At 38.3% G+C, this 27,158-nt stretch overlaps 2 protein-coding genes across 3 annotated transcripts in view; one reads left to right on the top strand and one right to left on the bottom strand.

Moving 5' to 3' along the window:
• The first annotated feature begins 1,603 nt into the window (after positions 1–1,603).
• On the top strand, positions 1,604–16,044 carry PSMC2 (proteasome 26S subunit, ATPase 2). The gene is made up of 12 exons (XM_060157239.1): positions 1,604–1,805; positions 3,483–3,520; positions 4,105–4,186; positions 4,927–5,026; positions 10,770–10,901; positions 11,309–11,381; positions 11,762–11,857; positions 12,515–12,679; positions 13,563–13,650; positions 15,233–15,435; positions 15,531–15,627; positions 15,714–16,044. The coding sequence occupies exons 1-12, from the start codon at positions 1,736–1,738 to the stop codon at positions 15,869–15,871; spliced, it is 1,302 nt and encodes a 433-aa protein (XP_060013222.1). The 5' UTR covers positions 1,604–1,735; the 3' UTR covers positions 15,872–16,044.
• A 5,490-nt stretch (positions 16,045–21,534) lies between these two features.
• SLC26A5 (solute carrier family 26 member 5) overlaps positions 21,535–27,158 on the bottom strand; it is a 30,206-nt gene continuing 24,582 nt past the window's right edge. For both annotated transcript variants that reach the window (XM_060156199.1, XM_060156198.1), the window contains 6 exons: positions 26,978–27,047; positions 25,514–25,606; positions 24,679–24,786; positions 23,601–23,801; positions 22,940–22,994; positions 21,535–21,719 (listed from right to left, as the gene is read on the bottom strand). In XM_060156199.1, the coding sequence (XP_060012182.1) occupies positions 21,535–21,719; positions 22,940–22,994; positions 23,601–23,801; positions 24,679–24,786; positions 25,514–25,606; positions 26,978–27,047 (712 nt within the window). The remainder of the gene's footprint in view (positions 21,720–22,939; positions 22,995–23,600; positions 23,802–24,678; positions 24,787–25,513; positions 25,607–26,977; positions 27,048–27,158) is intronic.

Consider the following 27,158-nt stretch of genomic DNA (forward strand, 5'->3'; position numbering starts at 1 on the left):
AAAATTCTCATCGTAACCACTTGAAACTGTGCAGTTCAGTGGTGCTAAGTACATTCACTCTGTTGTGCAACCAATATCCAGAACTCTTTTCATCTTGCAAAACTGAAACTCTTACATGCGTTAAACAACTCCCCATTTCCACCGCCCCTCAGTCCCTAGCAACCATCATTCAACTTTCTATCTCTGTGAATTTGACTACTATAGGTACCTCATATAAGTGGAATCATACACTGTTTGTCTTCTTGTCACTGACTTATTGCCTTAGCATAATGTCTTCACAATTGCAGTGTGTGCCAGAATTCTTCTTTTTAAGGCTGAATAATATTCCATTGTATGTACATTTTATTTATCCATTCATCTGTTGACTGGGTTGCTTCCACCTTTCGGCCATAGTGAATAATGTTGCTATGAACATGGAGGTACAAATTTCTCTTTGAGACCCTGCTTTCAATTCTGTGTGTATATACCCAGAACTGGAATTGCTGGGTTATTTGATAATTCTATTTTTAATTTTTTGAGGTACTGCCATACTGTTTTCCACAGTGGTTGCATCGTTTTACATTTCCACCAGCAGTGCACAAGGTTTCCATTTTCTCCACGTTCTCACCAACACTTTTTTTTTTTTTTTGATAATAGCCATTCTAACAAGTATGAGGTGGTATTTCATGGTTTTGATGTGCATTTCCCCAGGGCTTAGTGAAGCTGAGCGTCTTTCCATGTGCTTCTTGACCATTTGTATAACTTCTTGGGACAGATGTCCATTCAAGTACATTGTCCAGTTAAAAAATTGGGTTGTGTTTTGTTATTGAGTTTTAGTTCTTTCTTTCTTGGCGGCTCCACAGGCTTGTGGGATCTTAGCTCCCCATCCAGGGATTGAACCTGGGCCCGTGCAGTGAAAGCTCTGAGTTCTAACCTCTGGACCGCCAGGGAATTCCCGTTTTAGTTTTTATATATTCTGGATATTAGCCCCTTATCAGATATATGACTTACAAATATTTTCTCTCATTCTGTAGGTTGCCTTTTCACTGCTGACTGGGTACAGAAAGGTCAGGCTTTTTTTTTTTTCATTTCTAACTTCTACAATTGTCTAACTGCTCTCTTCCATTCCTCATCTCCCGAATTCATTTCTTTCAAAACCTGCTCTCTTTTCTGGCTCTCCTGTATCTGAAGATGGTACCATTCTTTGGCAGCAGGGTCAAACATGGAAACCATTTACCTCCTCATCCCTTGTTAGTGTCAAATTAGTGAACAACTTCTATTTACCTTCACTCTATGTATAAATCTAGTCACTACTCATTGCGTATCGAATAAGCCAGGTACTTTACAAACATTGTTATTTAATGCATCCACAATGCTGTGAGGTCAAGGGGAAAATTAAAGCACAGGGATTAAAGAAGTTACCCAAGAATACAGAGTTTAAATGACTAAAGCACGATTTAAACTCAGCGACCTCAGCCTGAGTTGATCTTGCAATCTGTTGCTCTGGGAACTCGCCACGGTGAGGGGCTAAGGGAGAGCGACGTTCCCTCCTAACAGCGAAACCTTCTCACTCCCCTTCGCTGCTCTCCCGCCGCAGGGCCTGTCCTCCGTGGCATTCTTCCGCCCGTTTCTGGGGCAAAAGGGCCCGCGGAGCCGGCCTTACTTCCGGTGAGGAAGGGAAAGGCAGGAGCGCCACCGGAAGCGAGGAAGGTGCTGTGTAATCACCCAACAAGCTGAGGTTCTTGGTTCTCCTAAAATGCCGGATTACCTCGGTGCAGATCAGCGGAAAACCAAAGAAGAGGAGAAAGAAGACAAGCCCATCCGAGGTCAGTTGACGTAGGCAGGAGCTCCGGGCCGGGGCAGGACCATCTTGGCCCGGGGTCCGGGATGGGGGGGTTAGATTCCTGCTCGGTGCTCTGTCGCTTTTGTGCCGCTAGCGATTTGAGTCTGGTGCTGCAGACGGGTTGACCGGCCTGTCCTCTCCGTCTCCCCTCTACCAGCCCCGCGTCCTGTGTTCATCTCTCGCTGATCGAAATTTTTATTCACATTCAGCTCTCAGGTCTTGAAGGAGTCACGCGCCCCGCTTGGCCTTGCAGGCCTTGGAAAGTTCCCCGCGTGGCGGTGCTTGGTCGCCTGGACCCTCTTTGCTGTCCCTCCTCCCCCTCAAATGACAGCTTGCTGTTATCACTGTATAGCCAGGATCCTGAGACGTAATTTTCTTTTTTAAAAAACATTCCTTTGACTAGATAATTCATTCACATGATTCAAAACACGAAAGCGGAAAAGATAAATGGAAAAGTGTCTCATCCTTGACCCCGGCCACCTCTTATCCACGGAGGCAACTAATGTTGCCGTTTTGCCTCATCTTTCTAGGCATTTTCTGTGTACATTCAAACAAGTTTGTTTGTATATTCCTTTTTTTTTAACATAAATGTAACATGCTGTACATCTTGCTTTTTTAAAAAATTTAATGATATAAGTTCATATCATTATGTAGAGTCAGTGTGGTTTGTACAGTATCCCAAATGATTGGGTGTTCAGTAATAATCATTATTGATGGACATTATACGAATGAATAACCTTGTTAATATAACTCTTTACTACATGCACAAACACAAGCTGTAGGGTAGATTTTAGAAATGAAGTAATTTTTATAGACACTGCTGGGTTACTCTCCTTAGAGACTATACCACTTGACCCTTTCCCCGCAGCACGTTCGTTCATGATTTCTTCCCAGTAGCCCCTTTTGTAAAAGCCTCATCTTTATGCTGTTTTCTTTTGTTCCTTATAGGCTATTTTAAAACATTCTTATGGTGGATTTTTGTTGTCTTTCCTTCCTAAACAACTTCAACCTCTCCTAGCACCCTTTCTTCTTAATATCCACCCATCCCTCAGAGAAGGAGCATTTCCTCTCCACTTTCATCTCACTCTTTTCCCTTGAAAGAGGTACTCAGTCACCTAGTGTAAAATTTAGTCACAGAGATGTAACATTTCATCTGGGTATTTCTCTGGGTAAGTTATAATTCTATAAATATATTAACAAATGTATCCCTTGGATACAGTTATGACTAATGTGTGTAGCATTTTTCTGCGCTTCTTCATCCATGTCTTACTTGATCTTTAGAGCAACACTGAGGCTAACAATTTTCCAGGTGAGAAGACTGATGCTCAGAGAACTTAAATGGTTTTTCCAAGGTTACTTAGCAAATGCATGATGTTGCTGGGACTAGTGCTCAGGTCGTTCTGAATCTCAAAGTCTGTTCTTTGGGCTCCGTGTTCTTGTTATGTCATATCACTTTGAAGCTATGTTATGTACTTTTTAAAATCTGCCTTCACCCAGTTAGATAAAAGTTCCTTGAGTCCAGGAACTATTTGATGGTTGTGTTTATATCATTACAACTTTTCACAGTTTTTCTCACTCAATGCAATCTGAATTGAACAGAAAAGAATTGTAAGCTCTAGTTTCTTTTGTTTGAATTCATATATTATCTCTTTTCTTGTAGCTCTGGATGAGGGGGATATTGCCTTGCTGAAAACTTATGTAAGTCCTTTCAATGTCTACAAAATATAGATGTTTTGTGTTGAAATAAGGACTCTTGTTGGTATTGGCCTTCCAGAATAGTTGGAAGAGACTGTCCAGCTGTTTAATCTTCACTGATAAAAAGTTATCTACCTACAGTTTCTATTTAGAATAGATCAAAGAGTAAATACTCAGTGTGTCTAAGCTTATACATTATCTCTGTACTATTTGTAATTAAAGTGCGGTACTATATTGAAAGATTTGAAATAATTTATTATATTTAGAAATATTTACTATATTTAAAATGTATAAAAATGAATTAGATCTGAAATGATAAGTTTTAATGCATAGAAATGGACTTGAATTTTAGATAATTTTAGTCATGATTTTCATTTGTTACCTTGCATAATGGTTTGCTGCCTGTTTAGGGGAATATATTGGTTCAGGAATAGTTCTGAAAATGATAGATTCCCTCTCTCTACTCTCATTTCACAAGCTTTAGGACAATAATAGCTATTTCAAGTGTAACTGTTAAAAGTTTTTGTTTATAGATTAGTACATTGTTGGTATCCTGATATTCTAATTAAACTGACTTTAACTCCTAGGGTCAGAGCACTTACTCTAGGCAAATCAAACAGGTTGAAGATGACATTCAACAACTTCTCAAGAAAATTAATGAGCTCACGGGTATGTATATTTTTTATTTCTGTTTCCCCTCTTTATGGGTAATGGTTTGATTATATCAAAGGAGCTGAAAAAAAAAAAAAAAAAAAAAGGAGCTGAAATACCAATGTCACTCTTCCATGAATCACAGATTTAAAAAAATTATTATCCTTCCTATCTGTTAAGAAATTGGATCTCATTTAATAATCTGTTTTCATTACCTTTTACAAGAAAGTTTAATGCTTAAGCAATTAAGAAACATCATCCTTTAAGCAAGTATTGTTTCTGTTGGTCAAAGCCAAGTTCAGTTGACTATAATAAACAAGTCAGAATTTCTTCTTGAATAAAAATATGATCTCACATGGTACTGCTTGAAGTAAGCGGGCTATGGCCTAGTAGTCGGAAACTTCTTTTTGGGAACTTGAGTGGTGAAATTTTATATTGATAGTATTTGACTTGCACAAAAAAATGTCAAATATGACATCGCATCACATTTTTGGCCTGTGACTACTTTAGGGCCATGGTTTTCAACTGATGTCATCCCCCTAGGACATTCGGCAGCATCTAAACTCATTCTTGATTCTCCCAACCTAAGGGGGAGGTGGTGCTAGTGATTAGTGGCTAGAGGCCGGGGACGCTCCTAACCATCCTGGAATGCACAGGATGCCCCCCACAGCAAATTATTCAGTCCAGAATGGTAGTGGTGCTGGGGTGAGAAAGCTTGCGTTACAGTCCAGTGAATTTTGCAATCTTTCTTTACGTAGGTATTAAAGAGTCTGACACTGGCCTGGCCCCACCAGCACTCTGGGATTTGGCTGCGGATAAGCAAACACTCCAGAGTGAACAGCCTTTGCAGGTTGCGAGGTACGCATAGTGCTCTGTGGAAATTTATTTTTATCTGTACTTTCAGGTACTTTTTCAAGCCTTGGGTATAATGTAATAGTTCGTAAAGAATTTTTATGCCATATTCCAAGTAAATGCAGCTTTCTCCAAAAGTATCTGGGGTTAAAACTTTATACTTTAAACAATTACTTAAGAAATAGGTGAAGACGTAATCATATAAAAGATTCAAATGATACAGGAAGATACAGAGCAAAATATGAAAACCTTCCTTCCCATCTAACTACTGAAAATAATTTGGTCCTTTTAATCCTCCAGTGCGTCTTCACGTATATATTTACATACAAAGAAACATCCTGTTTTCTTTTTAGATATAACTACATATTTTAGAAATCTTTCATTGTCTTTGTTATAGATGTACCTTTTTTTTTTAATTTATTTTTGGCTGCGCTGGGTCTTCATTGCTGTGTGCGGGCTTTCTCTAGTTGTGGTGAGTGGGAGCTACTCTTCGATGCGGCGCGTGGGCTTCTCACTGCGGTGGCTTCTCTTGTTGCGGAGCACGGGCTCTAGGCGCACGGGCTTCAGTAGTTGCAGCACATGGGCTTCAGTAGTTGTGGCACGCGGGCTTTAGAGCGCGGGCTCAGTAGTTGTGGCACACGGGCTTAGTTGCTCCTCAGCATGTGGGACCTTCCCGGACCAGGGCTTAAACCCGTGTCCCCTGCATTGGCAGGCGGATTCTTAACCACTGCACCACCAGGGAAGGCCAGATGTACCTTTTTTATTTCTTGTTTCTCGTTTTTTAAAAATTACATAATATTCTATAGGTGTTGGGTTGTTTGCAATTTCTGTTATGATAACAGTGCTGGACTGAACACGCATGTTAAATATTTCTCTACATATGTGCATACATTTCTGTAGTATAGCTTACTGGAAGTGGAATTATGGGGACAGAGGCATTTACCATTTTGAAAATGTATGAAAAAAAGTGGTTTGGCCAGTCTACATTCTTACCCAAAGGTTTTGAGGGAACTGCGTATTTGCCTGATCAATGTAAGATATCTGATTATTGATTTTTAAACTTTTGCCATTTGGGCAAAAAAATTAAAAAAAACAATTCACTTTAATTTGTGTCATGCTGATTAGTAGTATAATAGCTACTTCTTATACTTATTAAACATTTGTATTTTTTTGACCATTCATGTTTTGTTCCATTGGATTGTTTCTTGTTAATTTTTAGGAATGCTTCATATATTGTACATATTAATCTTTTCTTAAATATGTTACAAATATTTTTTCTCAGTCTCTCACTTGACTTTTAACTTCTCAGTACTTTTTGTTGTACTGTTTTAACTTTTTAGGAGGTAAATATATTAGCTTTTTCATTATACCTTTTGGGTTTTTTTTTTTTTTTTTTAAATATTTTTATTTATGTATTTATTTGGCTGCGCCGGGTCTTAGCTGTGGCATGCGAACTCTTAGTTGCAGCATGTGGGAGCTAGTTCCCTGACCAGGGATTGAACCCAGAGCCCGCTGTATTGGGAGCGTGGAGTCTTAGCCACTGGACCACCAGGGAAGTCCCTACCTTTTGGGTTTTAATGTTGCTTAGAAAGGCCTAGCCCAGTCCAAGATTATAAACATGTTCTCCTGTGTTTTATTCTAATTATTGAAAGTTTTGTTTTAATTTTGCCTCTTTAATACAGGTACAGGTTATTTTTCTTTCATCTTATCCTCCTTTCCTTTTTCTGTCTTTCCATGCTTTCATTTATTTGCTTTTTAGTTTTATCATGGTTTTAAAGAGTTAAATAGTTCTATGACAACAGTTTCTCCTAATTCCTCTTTACTAGAGGCACCTATTTTCAAAACTTTTAGGTGGTTATTTTGGTTTCTGCCTTTCTATTTCTAATGGATAGAGTCAAGTTTTGTATATTGTAGATCACTTCTTGATGTTTTAGTTTCAGGTGGTGTTTATTGGTTTTCCCACCATGAAAGATGAGGATTTTGTTTTGCTTTGTTTCCTCTACCTTCATCCCAAAGACATGCCCTTCTCATCCTTACGGCCTCATAATGTAATTATATTAAAATTTTGGTTAGATCCGTATTTAGTGTTTTCATAATTATGGCTAAGTAAACCCTATTCACAAAGAACCATTAGTAAACTGTGATTACTTTTCCTTTCTTCTACCACTTTTTGTTTTCCTTGCCCTAACTGTCTCATTTTTTCATTTGCCTTGTTGTCTATGTATATTACTAATTCAGCCCCCCGCCCCGCCCCCGGTTTTTCGCGATCATCAGTTATTCTTCAGATGCCTTAGGTCCGTTAGGTTTTCTCACGTGTACCTCAGGTGCATCTTCCTGAGCAAGCCTTTCCCAGCACTTTCTGACCTGCTTCAGTGTGGACTGGTTGCCTGAACGCCTGCTGAATCACGAGCATCCTGTGACTTCTTACCCTGGAGGTTCCCTTTGACTCTCTCCTGTTGCTCGTGTATCACGAGTTTCTCTTTCTGATTTAATTACACCCTCACTAGGTGGCCTGTATTCTCTGGTAGCTTCCTGAAAGGGTCATTTGGGAGGTACCATATGAGACCACATATGTCTGGAAATATCTTGGCTGATAGAAAATTCTTCTCCTTCAGAATTTTGAAGGCATCGTTACATTGTCCTCCGCCTCCCGGTGGTGTTAGTCTGAAGCCATTCCGATTCCCAGTCCTACGTATGTGACCTTTTCTTCCTCTGAAAGTTGTAGGCTCTTCCCTTGTTCTCAGTGTTCTGAAATTCCATGGCTTCGTGCCTTGGTGTTGGTGTGTTTTCAGCAGTGGTGCTGCGCTCTCATGTCCTTCAGTGTGCACATTTTCTTGAAGCTATTTATTTGTAAATCGTTTCTTTCCATTTTCTTGGTCCTCTGTTCTGGACTTGTGTTACAGGAATATTGGACCTCCTGGAAATGCTAATCTTTCTCTCCTTTTCTCATTTTGTCTTTTTGTTCTACTTTTTTGTTAGATTTTCTTAACTTTGAGTCTATGTATTGATTTTTTTCCCTCTCACTTAAGTTTTTAATTTCCAAGAGCTTTTCTTTCTTTCAGTGTATATGTTGTGTTGTCCTGTTCTCATATCATGGTTGTAATATGCTGTCAACGTCTAAGGAAGTTAAGGATAACTGGAAGATTTCTGTTTCCTCTAAGATGCTTTTTTCCTCTTTGCTTGCTTGGTGTCTGTCTTTTATGTTAGATATCTGGTAATCTTACTTTGTGCTTTTGTTTAGTGGGAGACCAAAAAGCTGATAGAAGCTCTAGATTCAATAGTGAGGCATGTCTATCTCAGGCTTCACTGTAACTTATACAGTTGAATGTTTAGTTGGGGAGCCTTCAGGGTCAGTGTCTTTAGATCTTTCATTTGGATGGTCACTCTTCCCAGAGAAGTTGTCTTCAGTCTCACGTTGTCTCCAATCTCCAATATTTTGGAAGAACAGTGGAGATAGAGGGCTAGGGAATGTCAGTGGCAGGTTCACTTATGTTTAATCACCCTTCCCCTCTCACGTCCACACTCTCACTTTCAGTGAAGTTACCACCACCCTACCCCTTGCCCCAGCATTTCTTGACACTTTGTTTTTTACTCTCCAGAATATTGTCATCACCTCCAAAAGAAACCCCGTACCTATTAACTGTCCCTGTTCCTCTCTCTCACTGGCCCCTGGCAACCACTCATCTACTTCCTGTCTCTATGGATTTGCCTATCCTGGACATTTCATATAAATGTAATCATACAAGGCATGACCTTTTTCTGGCTTCTTTAGCTTAGCGTAGTGTTTTAAGCTTCATTCATGTTGTAGCTTGTATCAGAACATCTTTTTTTTTTTAATAGCCTAATTATATTCCAGTCTAATTTCGCTCTTCGTTGATACTCTCTGGTGAGACATTGTTCTCATACCTCCCATTAATTCTTTAGACATGGTTTCCAAAAAAAATATTTATGACACTGATGAAAGTTTTTGTTTAGTAAGACCAATGTCTAGGCTTTCTCAAGGACAGTTTCTATGGACTTTTTTCCCTATGTATGGGCCATATTTTATTTCTTTTTGTGTCTCATAATTTTTTGATAGAAACTGGACATTTTAAATAACGTCAGTTCTGGAACTCAGATTTCCCCTATCCCCAGGGTTTGTTACTGTTGCTGTTCCTTGCTGTTTTTTCTTTGAAGTTTTTTTGGTCAGCCTCGTTAGCCCCAACTGGTAAATGCCACCTCAGACAGTTGATGTTAAACAATTGCCACCGATTATTTCCAGTAAATGTCCTGTGGGCAGGGGGTGTGTAGACAGCGAGCTCTGAGTCCGGTCAAATAAAAGCAAGTCCTGAGAATGGAGCTTTTCAGCTAGCTGCCCGACAGGTCAAATAGTTCTCTGGGGTTGGGCTTTTGGGGAGCTCCAGTTCTTTGTCCCTGCCTTCCCCCAGGAAGGCTGCTTGTCTTCACATCTATCACGGCTGTGAGGCCGTTGGCTTTCAAGTCTTGTGCAGAGCTGGGGAGAGGGCTATGGGATGAAGGCGAATTTAAACGCAAAATGCTCGCTGTTCTTACCAGGATTCAGCCCTTTTCTTTTTTTTTTGAATAAACATTCTTTGGATTGTTACAAACTTGTAGTTTGAGTTCTGAAAATGTTGATTCTCAATGTTTTTGCCAGTGTTCTCTTTGCTTTTAAGGATGAGCAGGTTTTCAAAGGTCCTTATTTAATGTTCTGCAAGTTGAGGTCCCTGTATATATACTTTTTCAGCTGAGAATTAAAAATATCCCTATCTGTGCAACACTGTTGGCAGGGTCTGTCAGATAAAGTAGTGATAGATACTTTCTATATATAAAATTCTACTTCCCTGGTAGACCTTTTCCAATAACAGAAAATAGAATCCTGTCCGCAATTTATGCTGCAAGGACAAAGAATTCTTTACCTTACTCTTAGCTCTACCTCTATGCACATGCCAGAGACTATTTTGTATTTCCCTGTATTTGTTGCTACAGCTTATGATATAAGCTCTTTCCAATATGAGTTCTGTTTTTTGTTTTTGGGTTTCTTCTGTAGGAAGATAGTATAGAAAGTAGGCAGTAGACTACCTTCTACTGTGATGTATGTGGGGTTTCAGATTCGCCTTCACCACAACCCACAGGAAAAGAATATATTTAAGTTAAAAACAGCAACAGTAATAATGGATTTGAAGTATAAACTCAGGAAAGAATAAACATATTTATTACTTGACGTAAGACAAGATGACTCTTTTTATAGGAAAAATAAAAAGGAGAATACCTGAAGATATAGAGGAGTATTACTAATAAAGCCATATAGTTATAAAAATCAAGAAAGAACTTTTTTTTGTAGTTGAGCATTTGTTTTTGTTTTTTTATACAGCAGGTTCTTATTAGTTATCTGTTTTATACATATTAGTGTATATATGTCAATCCCAATCTCCCAATTCATCACACCACCATCCCGCCTCCCCGTCACTTTTCCCCCTTGGTAAAGAGAACTTCCTAATGACAAAATATTTGGGTTTAATTTTCCAGGGGAATGTATCTTTTGAAATTTTTATGGCTTGGCTAAAGTTGAGCAGACCCTTGGGATTGAGCATATTCTGTAGAGAAGGATCCTTAACAGTGGCCCAGTTTCTGCAGTTCTAGTTTACACCTGCTTATTCGTGTACTTCATACCCAGGGGAGAATCTAGTTACTTGAATTCATTATTAGTGGTTCAGGTTCCTTACTCTAATCAAGCCTTTTGCCATGTTAGATGCACAAAGATAATCAATGCTGATTCGGAGGACCCGAAGTACATCATCAATGTGAAGCAGTTTGCCAAGTTTGTGGTGGACCTCAGTGATCAGGTTGCACCTACTGACATTGAAGAAGGGATGAGAGTTGGGTAAGATTTCTATTTGCAGTAAATACTCGTCTTTCATTGAAGATGCCATGTCACATTCACACCCTTGGCTTGCTTTTGAATGGGTGAACTGGGCGCCATGGAATACCGGGGTAACCTAGGAGAGGGCTGCAGTTGGACAGCCTTGCTGCTGCTGCATCTGTTTCCTGACCTCCCCACCCCCACTTGGCCTTTTATGGCCTCAAATGTCATGATCAAACTAAGTACAGAATTGTAGAGTTGAGTTTGCCAGTCTATTTAAGGTAACATGGTGTAGGTGGAGGAAGCACTTGCTCTAGGATGGTTATGAGGATTAAGTGAGTTAATGTAAATAATGTATATAGAACACATGATAATTCACTCAGTAAATTTTTTGAATGTATTGGTGAGGCTCTTTTTTACCTCCTCAGTGTGGACAGAAATAAGTATCAGATTCACATTCCACTGCCTCCTAAGATTGACCCAACAGTTACCATGATGCAGGTAAGAAACCACAAGAGGGAAAAGGAATGGCATGACTGATTGCATCCATCTCAAAAAAACGTTGAAACTTTTTAACTAATAAAATATTAATATGTGGGTATGTATTGAAGAGTTGCCAAAATTTTTAAAACAATTTTTCAGATGAGAAAGTCTTTATCGGTCTTTATTTTAGTAGTTTGTCTCTCACTTAGTGTCATAACAAGTAATATAGCAAGTGGGTCTAGGACACTGGGCAGTGTATTCCATTTTTATTAAAATTCTTACTTGCTATAAATCTGATTTTTCTTTTAGGGTATTGGGTCTGCTCTACTGGATAGAACAATTGGATTAGTATGCAAAAGCGTGTAGCTCTATGTTGTACATTTTCATCCCTCTCTTAGGTGGAGGAAAAACCTGATGTTACATATAGTGATGTGGGTGGCTGTAAAGAACAGATTGAGAAACTTCGAGAAGTAGTTGAAACCCCACTACTTCATGTAAGTGGTTGAGTCTGTTGCCTTTTAAATTTCTTTGTACAAAGATGTGAGAGCCTTTTGTGTACTGTGCACTAAAATTATGCCTATATATTAGTTTTAAAATTTTATGTTTTCCTAAATGAAAATTTTTGATGGGGTAGAGGGTAAAGGTGTGGAGAACTGGTAAGTTCTAGAAGAGAAAGTAAAAGGATTGGGTCGTCAAGCCTATTCAAAAAAAGAAGAATCTGCTATCTAGAGTGACAAGGGAGGTTGAGGCGTAACCTTTAGAATAGGTTGTTGTAGAAGAAACAATGTGTTTTAATGCTATCAAGAAGAAATGGGCTTTAATTGAATCAAATTAAGCCTGGGGGGATAATGGAAAAAACTAGAATATTAGATATGAGATAATACTTTTGTTCTTTAAACACTGTAATTTTTTAAAATTAGGGGAAAAAAATGTTTTGTTAACCCTGGATAATAGAAATACCTTTAAAAGCCATTCAGCCTTGTGTATTAATGAGTCTAGTTTAGATCTTATGTCTTATAAGTAAAATTCTTATTTAGATTAAGTATATAAATTGTGGACTGAATAATTTTGGTTTAAATATATTGATGTAGAAGTAGTCTTGTTTTTATTATAGAGAATTGATAAGTGTAAAAATCGTGTCTCCATCACAGCCAGAGAGGTTTGTTAACCTTGGCATTGAGCCTCCTAAGGGTGTGCTGCTCTTTGGTCCACCGGGTACAGGCAAGACACTCTGTGCTCGGGCAGTTGCTAATAGGACTGATGCTTGCTTCATTCGAGTTATTGGATCTGAACTTGTGCAGAAGTACGTCGGTGAGGTAACGTAAATTGATAATAATCAAAGAATATGTAGCTCTATGAAACATTTATAAAGCATAGATGAAATTAAAATTAAAATGGGAATTCCACATTGAAGATTGAGACCTGAAACTTTTTGATTGATGGATTGTAATTAGTAGGTCAGAAGCCCAGAAGCCACCAGCATTCCCGTGCGGTCATTTGGAAATAAACTGCTGAACATTTTTAATCAGTATGCTCCCTACTCAGAAGGGTGACATTTTCTACACATTTGGTTTGTAAGATCAATAACCCAGTAATGCCCAGTGAATGCATTCGAAAGTGTATTCACTTCAGGGGCAGTGTTTTATGTTGTTCTGAGAAAGAGAACAGAGATTGTCTATGTGTATGTGCGTGGGTGTATGTACACACAGGTATGTACACACACACACGTTTTTTTCATTAGAGAGTAAGTCTAGGGCTGAATATATTATATCTGAAACATTAATGATTAGTATACTTAGAAAAAGGATCTGCATGAGTTGAGATACACTTTTATTCCGTTATCAAAACTTACAAATCAAATTCATTGATTAGAAATGCCAAGTGATGGATCAAATGCTTTTATTTCCTCAAGTTTTATTGATTGAAATGGTGCCTTTATTTAATCGTGTTAATTTGATCTCTTCAGGTCTTAAAGTTATTGGCTATTTAATAGGTACAGAATCATGAAATTACTTAATATTGTTTTAAAGCTAATAAGATTAATTTGACGGAATAGGTAACAAACTTCAGTCTTTCTGAAAAAGCTTTAGGTAATAATGGTTGAGAATACTGTTAGGAATATTAAAAAGTTTGAAGTATAACTTATTATATTTTAAAAGATTTTAAAACCAACTCTGAATTAACACTTTTTTTCATCAGGGGGCTCGAATGGTTCGAGAGCTCTTTGAAATGGCCAGAACAAAGAAAGCCTGCCTTATCTTCTTCGATGAAATTGATGCTATTGGAGGTATGAATGGTACCTCAGAGAGCTTTACAGCTGGGTTTCACGAGAATTCTGTAGTAGTATGTGTAAAGTTCCCCTGATGCATTAATCTTGTACAGAATTTTAAATTCCAACTCTTTTATGAGCTTTAGCACATCAGAGTCACGGATCTAATAAACTTTAGGGCCACACCATAAAGGAAAGATGAAGCATTATATATATAGCATTGATATTTCTCAAAGTCTTTATCTTTGAACTTTCCCAGTTTCTTTCCTAGGGCACATATTTTCACTTTAGCAACTCCTAACTTGGGATACAGCTTCACTTAATCGGATCAGAAAGCACTGGGGCATAATTTAATTGGTGGTAGTTTTTCATAAAGTGTACATAAAATAACATTATTGGCTTCATAGATTTGATGAAATACAGTATTAGCTGTGCAATCTAGACAAGTTATTTTAACTACTTCTGAGCCCCAGTTTGCTCCTCTTATAAAAGAAATGATAATTCCAGCCTTGTTTATTTCATGGGTTTTTGAGAGGTTTGAAGTCAGTCATAAATGTGATTGACTTTGAAAACTGTATACTGTTCTAGAGGCCTTGGCTTTTGTTACAGTCTATAAGAGTAATAGTTCCTATTAGCTGCAGATACCAGACAGTTGTTATTTAATGAACTCAGTGACAAAAAAAGTCTTAAAAAATATAGTGGATGCTGTAACACTGTTTGGGGACTGTGGTTAGGATACCTAAAGTCTTGCTTTTAGACTGGATGGATGTTGTGGGCTTTGGACATTCTGTAGGTAGTGTTCAAGGGCCATAATTTGACCACAGTCTGTAGATGCCGTGTTGTGACCCTGAAGTCATTTTTGTAGTATCATTGGAATAAGCCTTATGATGTCAGGATGCTCTGAAACTGTGGCTTCCAAAACGGATTTTGTATAAAACAGTATTAGGGTGAAGGAAGAAAATACTGGTACTTTCCTTCATATTTAATTTTAATCTCATTTTTAAAATTTCTATTTTTTGTATTTTGTAATGTACATAATGCATTACTACAACAGTATGTATTTATACAATTTTAAAGTGAAAAAATGTATATGGAGGCCTCTTCTTGTGCTATTTTGGTTGAAATGAAGAAGAGTATTGACATTAACCTAGAGTATTCTAATATATCCAAATCAGTGTGATAGTAAGCTGTTACAGTTCTACTGTATTATGGATTTAGCCATAGTTTTAAGGACAGTTTTGAGAAATTTAGAAGAGTATGGCATTTTCTTACATATACTCAAATACCACTATAGTGCTAATTTTGCATGTATTCTTTTGCCTAGTCCAGGTGTATACTGTGTTGAATGGAGGTGTTCTTCAGTGACTTAAACCAAAATCCTTAAAGAGGATTTAAAAAAATACTTTAAAGGAACCTATGTTAAATCAACCTATGATGAGTCCTTTTCTCGTTAGTTTTGTGTAAATCAGGCTGTTCTTACAGGATTTGCTTAAAACTGAGAGGTTCTCTTGGGCTGGAGGGTGTGATCTGAGCTGAGATTTACTGAGCAGAGTGCTGCTTTGAGTAGATGTGAAGAATGTCTTTCCTCCTGTCTTCTCAGGGGCTCGTTTTGATGATGGTGCTGGAGGTGACAATGAAGTACAGAGGACCATGTTGGAACTGATCAATCAGCTGGATGGGTTTGATCCTCGAGGCAACATTAAGGTTCTGATGGCCACAAACAGACCTGACACTCTGGACCCCGCGCTGATGAGGCCCGGGAGACTGGACAGGAAGATTGAGTTTAGCTTACCTGATCTAGAGGTGGGAACATCATTTCACGGTAGAAAAGGGATTCTTGAAATTTTTTCTTCCTGTGCTGTTTTCCAGTTTAATATTTGTCAATTCCCCAATTTTAGGGCCGGACTCACATTTTTAAGATTCATGCCCGTTCAATGAGTGTTGAAAGAGATATCAGATTTGAACTGTTAGCACGACTGTGTCCAAATAGCACTGGTAGGTAGAAAGGTCTTGCTTCTATTTACTGGTGTGTCTATTTGGGCTGCTTTAATTAAGCCTGTTATTTTCTTTTTGTTTGAAAGGTGCTGAGATCCGAAGCGTCTGCACAGAAGCTGGTATGTTTGCCATCCGAGCACGGCGAAAAATTGCTACTGAGAAGGATTTCTTGGAAGCTGTAAATAAGGTCATCAAGTCCTATGCCAAATTCAGTGCTACTCCGCGCTATATGACATACAACTGAGCCCTGGAGGTGTTCGTGAAAACACTTTTCATTGGAATCCTAACCTTATACAGACTTCTTAATAACCATTTCACACACAAAATAAGTGGTTTTCAAAATTGTATGCTCTTTTTTCAGATGTCGTTTCTCTGTGGTACAATAAAGGGTGATATCTAATGCCGTTAGGCAGAAAAGCTGTTTTTTGACTTGCTACCATTTTTAAAGGTTCCAAATTGTGAAGTGCTTGCTTTGACCACATATTTTCTAGGCATATGCTGGTTGAGTGCTGTACATACATTATCTCCTTTTATCTTCCCATCTGCCCAGTGACGTGGATTTAACAGATGCAGAATTTTCCTACCTCGTTTCCTTGTAGCAGAGCTGGGATTCAAGTCCAAGTTTGACAGCTCCATCGCCGATGTCCCCATCCATTATGCTCTTCTGCCCTCATCACAATGGCCCATCCAGGCATATGATCACATGTGTTTCGACAGGTTTTTTCCTACAACGTTGAATAAAGCAGCTTTGGCTAAACTATGTTTAAAGTGTAGGAAGCATCTGATGTAATGTGTTTTGCTTTGCCATTTGAGTTGATTTCAAATTAATCAAGAAGAATTGTTGATTTTAATGACTAGCGAAGTAGTAAAGCAAAAAGAAAAACATACACATATAATAATCTCATTTAGAAAATCCGGAATTGGCTTTATACAGAAAAGTACTTATTTTCATTTTATAAATTAATGGTTTAATGGTTTATTAAACCATTATAACTTAATGGTTTAAAATTTCAGTAAAGCTCCCGTTAGACTTCGGGTCTATAGTGAGGTACTTCTAAAATAAAAGTTTTTATTAGAATCTTAAACAAAGCTCTTTAAAATGATTTCTTGTACAGCCACCACCAAATTCCCTCCCCTCTTCCACAATTACCCCTTCCAGGCCCCTGCCAAACACTGAGACCCAAACACAATAAAGAATATTTTTATTGTAGTTCAGTATTCACAAGTAATGCAAAATAGTGAGAGATGGATACATTTTAACTCACAAAAGAAAAAGTTGACAACATAGAAAATGCTGTGTTGCACTGAAATATTTAAAATATGAAAGTTTTAAAGCAGAATAAAGCTGTTCAGTCAAAATCCAACCAACATCCTTTCTTTCTCTTCATTTTTGTGAACTTGATGAGAAAATTTTTTTTCTAATCCTGCCCTAGTCTTTCATGAGGTATGAAAGCGAACCATTTCCAGGTTATGCTGATAAGTGAATGACTAAAGATGTATGTTTTTGTGCTGTTTTGATCAATGTAAGCATTTAGAACACACTCCTTCAAGTCTTACCACTTGTTCGTATTGCCACATACATCAGATGCACCAACGTGAGACAACTCAAGTTGGTTATGTGGTGCTCACTCAGGCCTAACGTGTCACAGGCTGTGAATAATCTTGACATCTCAGTTTCATGATGAAAATCTAACTGGCCACACATCAAATCAATGCACAATGAATTATCTGAAAAATCTGGGTGTTTCTACCCAGGCATATGTATGCAGATAGCATCAATGCTATCTAGATTAGCATGTTTGTACCCCATTTAAAAAGAAAATATACACATTCACTGGTAACTCCCTCCACCTAAAATATGTATGTGTGCATAAACACGTGTATATGTGTGTGTACAGACATACATGTTTACACATATTAGCGTGCTGATAAATCAATACAAAGGGTTTATGACTTCAGAAAAATACTGTAGCGATCTTTTAAAAAAACTTTTAAAAAACATCTTAAAAATGTGATTAGATTTATAAAATTTAATTTTCACAAAGCTCAGGTTCATCTGTTACATAAAGCTGAAATGCTATACACCAGTACAATGAAAACCCTGGTAAGCCTTTTTTAAAGGCAAAGTGGGTTTTTGAGATGCTCAAACTTGTTTAAATCCAAGTCAGTAAGCAGGCAGGTTACCTGGTGCAGTCCTGGCTTTTGAACGTTTTGCTGCTGGGATTTGAGGGGTTTCAAAACCACCGCACACATTTTGGTTAGCTATATGTTTGGAGAATTAGATAACACTTTTATCAGTCCTCAAACCAACTTTTATCAGCACTCAATCCATGTTATCAAGAATCTACACACTGAATCCTAAAAGCATTGCTGAAAAAAAGGACCAAAAGCATTTCTGCACTCACTAAAGCACACAGGCTCATACCAAGGAACTTGTGTTTGATTTTAGAATTTGAATTAATTAAAGGGGCAGACATAATAAAGTCGTCTTCACCACATACACTTCCTTCCCTCAGCCCCACACAAAGGTACCCCCTCGCCCCCCACTCCCCAAACAGGACAACACACCCACCCACTCTGGGGCAGATTCTCTGGGTTTGCTACCCTCTCCACACACTGGAGGGCAGTCTCATTTTCTCAACATGTACCTTGGGAGGCAGACACCTCCTTTCTCTGTTAAACAGGTAAGGATACAGGATCAAACCACATGGATATTTTAGATGTTACCTGAAAACTACAAAATGCTTCTCCCAGAGCCTGCAGAGGATTCATGCCCTTCACTGTTTCTCTGAGTCCCACTGCAGATGAGATTGGCATTGGGATCCCTCTCAGCTGCCATATGATTGTACAGTCAGCGTCTATGACCTGAATGAGGAGTTTCCTGGGCCCTGGTTCAAAACTGTTTGCAAACATATTCCATCCGGTCATGAGACACAGAACAACCATGGTCATGTTGCACAGGATTTGAGAAAGACAACATCACTATAGGGGGCCTTCCTGGAAATAGGGCTTTCCCATATTTCCTTAAAATAAGCCTAGTCTAGTCCCTATATCCATCAGTGTGGATTATGCCCTTTTGGATAGGGCAGTTAAGAATCTGAATTTGAACCAGGGCTGAAAAACATAGAAAGGTATATACTAGCAGATTTTAAGGTCCGGAAAGAAGGAGGTAGAGACAAAACTTGATTGTAAGTAAAAGAATTCAGGAAATTTCCCACCGTATGAAATAACTCTAAGTAAAACATTCCAAAATATTTACATATACATAGAATACATTTTGAAATACATTCTTATGATATCAGAGGCATGCCAAAACAAAAACATATTACCCCTCAGTAAGACTTAAATGCTTTTTATGTACATGGTAGAATTCTATTCAAAATAGGTTAAAAATTAAAGGACAGAAAAGTTAAATACAAATTTGTAAGCTACAGACAAGTACTTTTTTTGTATACTGCTTTCAATCTATCAATAACCAGGACTTGAATATCTGCTGTGTGTAAAGCATTTATTGAAGACTGGTGCTAAAGATTATGCAATAAAATATTTTATAATATTGTTTAAAATCCTTAAGTTCTACTTTAATGGCTGAAACGATACAAGCCCTTTTATAAAAGTTTCTAGTACAAGCTGAGGTCCTATAACTACATGCTCTTTCAGAAGGCAGTCTGTATCAGAATGCAGATGTATCTGATGATTGCAAAGGAAATAACTGACTGCAAATCTAATTTCACTCTAGATCTAGATAAAGTATTGATTAGAAAGGGGCGGGGGTCTACTCTGAATTAAATTAGTAAAGTCACTGAGAAACTTGATAAGACTTAAAGCAAACAAGCCATAGGGTTTGGTTTGGACTAGACCCATGCTAACCTACTTCTTTCCTGATGCACTTTTCCCCTGGAAGTGTTTTCTTCATGAAAACTAAAACAAGGAGTCAATAAGGAAACATGTAAAACAAAAACAAAAACAACTATTAGCAGGAAATCTTAGCAGATGAGGCTTTAGGCAGGTTGGCTAATACTTGTGCTGTGATTTGGAGTGAGCAGGTGGTTAGAATTACAGGAGCAGGAACTTCTGATGACAAACTGGCTTAAAGGTCTCCCTACTCCTTTTGAACAACTGTAGAGAAAATGCTTCAAACAGCATTTTACTCACTCATCGGCTTAAAACTGAGTTTGATGAAGAATTAACTAACTCTGTGGATTTAGAAGGAAGGTATTAAATTATACCCAGGAGTCAGTTTTCTAAAATATGTGGTAAATCAGTTTTAGCAACAACAACAAAACTTCTAGGGCCTCCTACTGGCCACAGGTGTGACAATTTGAACACCCAAAAGAACAACTATAATGCACTGAAACACATTAAAACTACAACAATTCATGAGTGTATAATTATACGAAAAAGGAAAAATCAAAAAGAACCTAATTCGTCACCATCTATTAAACCAACTCCTTACTTTGAAGTTGATAACTAAATGGAAAAAAAAAAATTTAACCTGCCCTTCCAGTAAGAACTATATTTAAGGATGACTAAATAATTCAAGTTGAGGGAAAGCTGTAGTTTACACGGAAACACCAATTGATAAATGCAGAAGAAATGAAAGAATTGGAAAAGAAAATTCACACACCTTAATAAAATTGCTGCTTTAGGCAAGGATTAACACTAGACGTTAAAACCTCTGGGTGAACGGCTAATGGAGAACTGGGCATTCATTCAATGCCAAAGGAACACCATACAGATAACTCACTAGTCACAAAGGAGAAAATATAATTGGGGGATTGGTTGTCATATTAATCCAAGTGATTTATTTTAGCATCATTAATGGTAGGTCAACTAGATATTACTTGTTTTCTGTTGTGATGCGATTTGAAGCATGTGCCTCATCTATGCACGTATCTCATCTAGCAAGAAATGTTTTATTCAAATTCATGAAGGCTTTAGTTAGACATAACTTCTAGATCACAGGTAGTTCAGGAAATAAAGGGACAAACTAAATAACACCTTGAAAAAGCGCGTGGACACACTCACAAGATGGGATTCTACAGGACAACTGCCCCAACTCCCTTTAACAAGTTAATGTCATCAAAAAAGGGACAGTGCTAGATTAAGAGGGGACATGACCATTTGTAGTGTAAGGTCACAGAATGAATACTAGTTTGGATAAACCAACTACAACTGTGGAGACAATTGGGGAAGTTTGAATACGGTCTGAGGTAAACATGTTCTAGAATGAGAAAGCAAAGATGGATGACTGAAAAGAACAGGTCACAGAACACTATGTAGAGTATGATCTTATTTTGGTTAAAAGATGTAAATATATATGGATAGAAAAAGATCTGGAAGGACATGCATTAAGGTGTTAGCAATAATCTTTGCTGGTAATGTAATGTTTTTCTTATTTTTGCTTGTCTATATTTTCTAATTTTCTGCAATGTACCTACATTGCTTCTGTAACAATAAATGGTTATTTTAAAAGAAGAACTTCTAGAAAATTGTGGGTTTGCCTCCTCTGTGAGATAACTGATTACAGAAAGTCTGTAGATCAACAAGTACAAAAGCAAAGAACTACTACCCATCTGGTGACAGGGTATCTGATTTGTGGATAAAGTACTTAAATAAATTCTTTAAGTTCACAAAGATAATACTAAAGAGTAACAGAAATGTCACTACACAATAAAGGCAGGCAAGAGGCTAATAATATCTTTGAAATAGTCAATTAAAAAAATACAAGTAAGATACATCTTGCTATGCGTCATTCACCCTCCAAATCAAGCCTTGTATTTACTAGTATTTACCTACTACTAGTATTTGCCCTTAGGAAAAAAACATTTAGTGTCTACTATTTAAAGTGTGTAGGTTAGTAATTTCACGAGAAGCTCATACCCCATCTCAGGCTGAGCTCCTCGTCTAAGCTTCCGGAGTGGCGTTGGGCTCAGAGTCCTCCTGGGGAGGAGCAGCCGTGGCCTCCTGTTCGGCAAGTGCCTCTCGAACTTGGCTGCCTAAGACTGCATCGTGAATGCTGTGGAACAGCAGATCCAGTAAGGCAGGATTTTCAAAGAATTGATTTTGAGTGAGGTCACTCACGACTTGTGCTGTAAAAGAAGAAGGGAAAATTAGCCCAGGGACTTCCCTGGTGGTCCAGTGGTAAAGACTCCACCTTCCAATACAGGGGACGTGGTTCAATCCCTGGTCGGGGAACTAAGATCCCACGTGCCGTGGGGTAACTAAGCCCAACCACCAGAACTACTGAGCTGGCGCGCCTCAGCTAGAGAGCCCGGGTGCCACAAACTACGGAGCCCATGCGTCCTGGAGCCTGCACGCCACAACTAGAGAGAAAACCTGCACGCCACAACTAGAGAGAAGCCTGTGCGCCGCAATGAAAGATCCTGCGTGCCTCAACAAAGATCCTGCAACTAAGACCTGATGCAGCCAAGAATAAATAAAATAAATCAGTAAATAATAAATAAAAAAAAAAGAAAATTAGCCCACACTCTGGGTGTCAGTCTTAAACATTAAAAAAGTAACACTTTCATATAGTTTAAATATTAAAATGATATAATAAAAATTATTTTTTACCATACATGGTATTATTCTATGGTGTAAATGTACCCTAGTTTATTTAACTGGTCCCTTTTGACAATTAAATATTTTCTAGTGTTTTGTTCTTAGAGACAGTACTATGATCATTAACCATGTACATGTGTTATTTTGAATGTGTGTAGCATACTGTTGGATTTGCTGGGTTAAAGGTAAATGCATTTGTAATTCTGAAAGAAAATGCCTGTCTGCCCTCCACAGAGGCTGCTCCAGTTTGCACTCCCACCAGCAATGTCTGAGGGTTCCTGTTGTCCTACAGTGAGCCTACAGAGCCTGCTGTCAAACATTTTCAATTTTTGCTATTTTGGTAGGTGAAAAGTGATGCCTTTATGTGAATTTCATTTTCAAGCACTGTTTTAGCCAAAATTTATATTAAAACAAAAAGAGCAGGCATTGTCTGGAAAAACCTAAATGATTTTATATAACTATGTTTATGGCAGCCATTACACAAATAATTACTAAAAAATATGCCAGCCCTGAACAATGGTTTATTAGCTCCTTTCCTCCAACTCCCGTGCAGGAGGCCTACCACCAAGTAACCCAGGGATTTGAGTGCTGTAAGTGGCAAATTTCAAAGCTAGCTTTAGATTTTCAGAATAATTTTCATTTTCACCTAAAACTAAAATTAAGGGAAAATACTTCCAAATGCAGTTATTTAAAAAACAGAAACAAAACCAAAATGTTAAAACTTCTCCCATTCTAAAAGTGTACTCACCACTGCATCCTGCTAAATACACATAAATGCCGACATCTCCATATTCTTTTACAATCTGTAATAATGTTGAAATAAAGTTTAATTTCTCTTGACTCTGTGAAGTGCAAGTTTCTTTCTACCAATACGTATTTAGTGATATAAGATGCTCTGGTTCATTCACTTGAGCTACTCCACTTCAATAATTATGCATTTTGAACTAATCATTTAAAAATCTGTATTTTGTTTGATTTTTATATCAACAGTGATAATCTGGAACATCAAAGAATTCTTATCAAATTTTATTCAAGTGTAATAAAGGTATTATGGTAATGGTTTTTAAAAGAATCTTCTCGAAGAGGTATATACTGTAATATTTACAGATTATATGATGAGCGGGATGTGCTTCAAAATAAGAGAAGGGGAAAATGGGTGTGGGGATAAATGAAACAAAATTGACCATGAACTGATAATAGTTGAATCTGAGTGATAGTTACACGGGGGTTCATTACACTCTGCTCTTTATTTTGTATATTTTCGATATATTCCACAATCAAAAGTTGAAAAACAAAAACAACAACAAAATTTTGAGAGTTGAAAAAGGACCCTAGTTCAATTCTCTGATTTTACTGATGGTGATACTGGGCACAGAGATACTAAAAGACTTGTTAAAGATGATGCTTACCCCTGCCAGAGTTTTTACACCAACGGAATCCATAAAATTGACTTGCGTAAAATCCAGAATGATGGTGTGGACGTTATCCCCTGGGGGCATAAATCTTTGCAGTTCCTCAGGAAGTGTGCTCTTGGTGACTATTGGGGGATATTTTATTTCATCCTCCTCTTCCTCAGGCTTGGTGCCATCTTCTGCATCTACTTCTGCATCCTATGTTAAAAATCAAACCAAACCAGAGCGCTATGAACAACTCATATTTTGGTTCTGAGAAAGATTTATGAGGGACAAATTAGTCCTCATATGCTCAAGTTTCTGACTATACCAGACCATTTCCAAAATATTTGCTATATCCTAGCCCTGTAATATGACAAAAAAGGATATATACACAATATTCAGTTTTAGCTGTTTCTTTTTTTCTTCCTCCTCTTCCTCTTTTTCTTTTGTCCAATGAAATCCACTCTCTTTAGTCATCATATACATTTTCCCCTAACTTCTAAAATAGTCCCATTAACTTCAACATGACAGACCACAGACCACAGACAAAAACCAGTCTTTGAGGTTTTTTTACTATCAGCTGAATGAATCTCTGACAAAGTAATAATGGTAACATTTATTAAGGTACTGTGTGATTTCTATTTTTTAAAACCATGTTTTCCTGGGCTCCTATCACTACTTATTTCAGAAGCATTCTCATAACTGACCTTACCATGTATCTTTAATATACAAAGGATACTTAGCTTGTTTCTAAGCTTTCCTACTTTAGGGACTTGATGCTGTGTTAAAACTTCAATCATGGGGCTTCCCTGGTGGCGCAGTGGTTGGGAGTCCGCCTGCCCATGCAGGGGACACAGGTTCATGCCCCGGTCCGGGAAGGTCCCACATGCCGCAGAGCGGCTGGGCCCGTGAGCCATGGCCGCTGGGCCTGCGCATCCGGAGCCTGTGCTCCGCAACGGGAGAGGCCACAACAGCGAGAGGCCCGCGTACGGCAAAAAAAAAAAAAAACAAAAAAAACCTTCAATCATGAATAAAGGTGGGGGGCACTGCAGATCAAGAGACAAGGGAAAGTTACAATGAAGGGATCACTCACCACTTTGACGACGGTTGCATTGGCCATGTTGGCATTTCCAACTTCCTTAGCATACTTCTTCATGGCCTTTCTTCTTGCCCCCAATATGAAGGCTGGGTTCACTCCAGTCTTTACAGAAAGGCAATATATGCAAAAATAACTTCTTGGCTCCCAGAAACCCACCCAAAGCAATTAATCTTCAAATCTCTCCATCTGACTGTTTTCTATGCCTAATTATCACCATAACCCTTGCTCTATCTTTCCCTCAGATGCCCTGAACTGGGTTATCCCTCGTTAAAAGAACAGTAGTAACTTTTCTTATTCTTGGTCTTGATTCAAGACAACCAGAAGCTAAATATTAAAGAGAATTTTAAAGTAGTATTTTTCAAACTTAGATCTCTCAGAGACTCTGTGGGTTGACTGGAAGGTTTTCCTCCTTGCTGGAGAGTGTGGGGTGGAGTCCTAATCATGATCAAAGGAACCCAAGAATAAGAAATTTAAAATTAGTTCTTCGCTTTTTTTAAACAAATTATTTTTGAATAGGTAATACATGCATATGATAAAAGAGAATGAATAGCGGTGTTGGTTACACAACAATGCGAATGTACTTAATTCCATCCACTGACTTGTATAGTTCCAAATGGTTAAAATGATAAATTTTAAGTTATGTAAAGAAAAATAAAACAAAAAAGATAAATTTTAAGTTATGTATATTATACCACAATTTAAAAAATAGAGGCGGAGAAAAACAAATAGTATAAAAGGTATACCAAGACATTTAAGTGACCCCCCCCATGCCTATCAATCCTCAGATTCCCTGCTCAGAAATAATCACCCTTAGTTTCTTGTGACTCACCTTTCTTTTTAATGCACTGCTATATAAGTCACTATTTGCATAATAAATTGGGGCATTTATTTGGAATATTTTTATTCCAGGAACTTCTTTCACCTGAGAAATAAAATGTTAGTGAATTTAATATATGGAAATATTTCAGAATCGAAACAGCAACTGCCTCCCTCTTCTAACTTGAAAATTAATACAGAAGTTGCTAAGGGCCCTCTGACAGTGTTTAAATAAAATAATGTCACTCTAGCTGACCTACTCATGCTCTGGAGAAATGCGTGCTGAGCAGAACGCCTTTAAGAATGCACACCTTTTCATTTCTTTTAAAAGTCTTTCTTTGTTTCATTTTTACCATAAAGTACAAAGAAGAAACTGAAATATTTAAAAAAAAAAGAAGTGGGTAGGAAAGGTGAAGCTGCCACTCAGACTGTGACAAGCAGCCGAATAAAATGAACAGCGGCTGATACTGGTTGATCCACAGAACGTAGGCAGGAGTGAAAATGGACCCAAGTGAAACAGAGTGAAAATTTTATCAAGAAGCCTCATGGGGCTTCCCTGGTGGCACAGTGGTGGAGAGTCTGCCTGCCGATGCAGGGGACACGGGTTCGTGCCCCGGTCCGGGAAGATCCCACATGCCGCGGAGTGGCTGGGCCCGTGAGCCATGGCCGCTGAGCCTGCGCGTCCGGAGCCTGTGCTCCGCAACGGGAGAGGCCACAAACAGTGAGAAGCCCGCGTACTACAAAAAAAAAAAAAAAAAAGAAGAAGCAGGAGGGCTTCCCTGGTGGTGCAGTGGTTAAGAATCCGCCTGCCAATGCAGGGGACATGGGTTGGATTCCCGGTCCGGGAAGATCCCACATGCCGCAGAGCAACTAAGCCCGTGTGCCGCAACTACTGAGCCTGTGCTCTAGAACCCGTGAGCCACAACTACTGAAGCCCGTGCGCCTAGAGCCCGTGCTCTGCGACAAGAAGCCACCACAATGAGAAGCCCGTGCACTGCCAACAAAGACCCAATGTGGCCAAAAATAAATAAAATAGAACAGAAAAATTTATATATTAAGAAAGTGAAGCAGGAAAAAAAATGAAGCAGGAGAACTCCACAGCCCCACCATCTACATTTTACACTGCTAATACTAGTATTTTACCACCAGTTTACACTCATCAGAAGGAAATCATGCCCATACAGACCACCCTGGCAAACAGTCTCAGTATTTTGTAAACATATACTTTAAGTCCAAGAATATATGTTTATCCTCATTAAAAAAGGAGGAAAAATAAATATTAGGAGGTTGTGTAACTGATGTGTAGTATAAACTGTAAAACTGAATCCAGACAGTAAACTGAAGTTCAGGCTTTTCGCTTTGACCACCACACCTCCCTGCTCTCCACCCCACTCTTTGTCCTAAGTAAAAATAATATCTAGTTGGCCAGTCACATCACATGCTTACAACCATTTAAAATGATACAAGAAGGTCCTACCTCCTCATACGCGTCTATGTCAATGTACACATCAGTGTCAGGAAGCTGCCCAAGGACTATGTAGCTCGGACTGAAGACAGAGAAGGAGCGTGTTAAAATACCAACGTGCTGATGCGCAGGACTTGACGGAAACACGAGGTTCTGCACGTTGGATTTGCTAGTGACTTCAGGGATACTTGAT

This window comes from Lagenorhynchus albirostris, chromosome 8 (genome assembly GCF_949774975.1).
Source record: "Lagenorhynchus albirostris chromosome 8, mLagAlb1.1, whole genome shotgun sequence".
NCBI lineage: Eukaryota > Metazoa > Chordata > Mammalia > Artiodactyla > Delphinidae > Lagenorhynchus > Lagenorhynchus albirostris.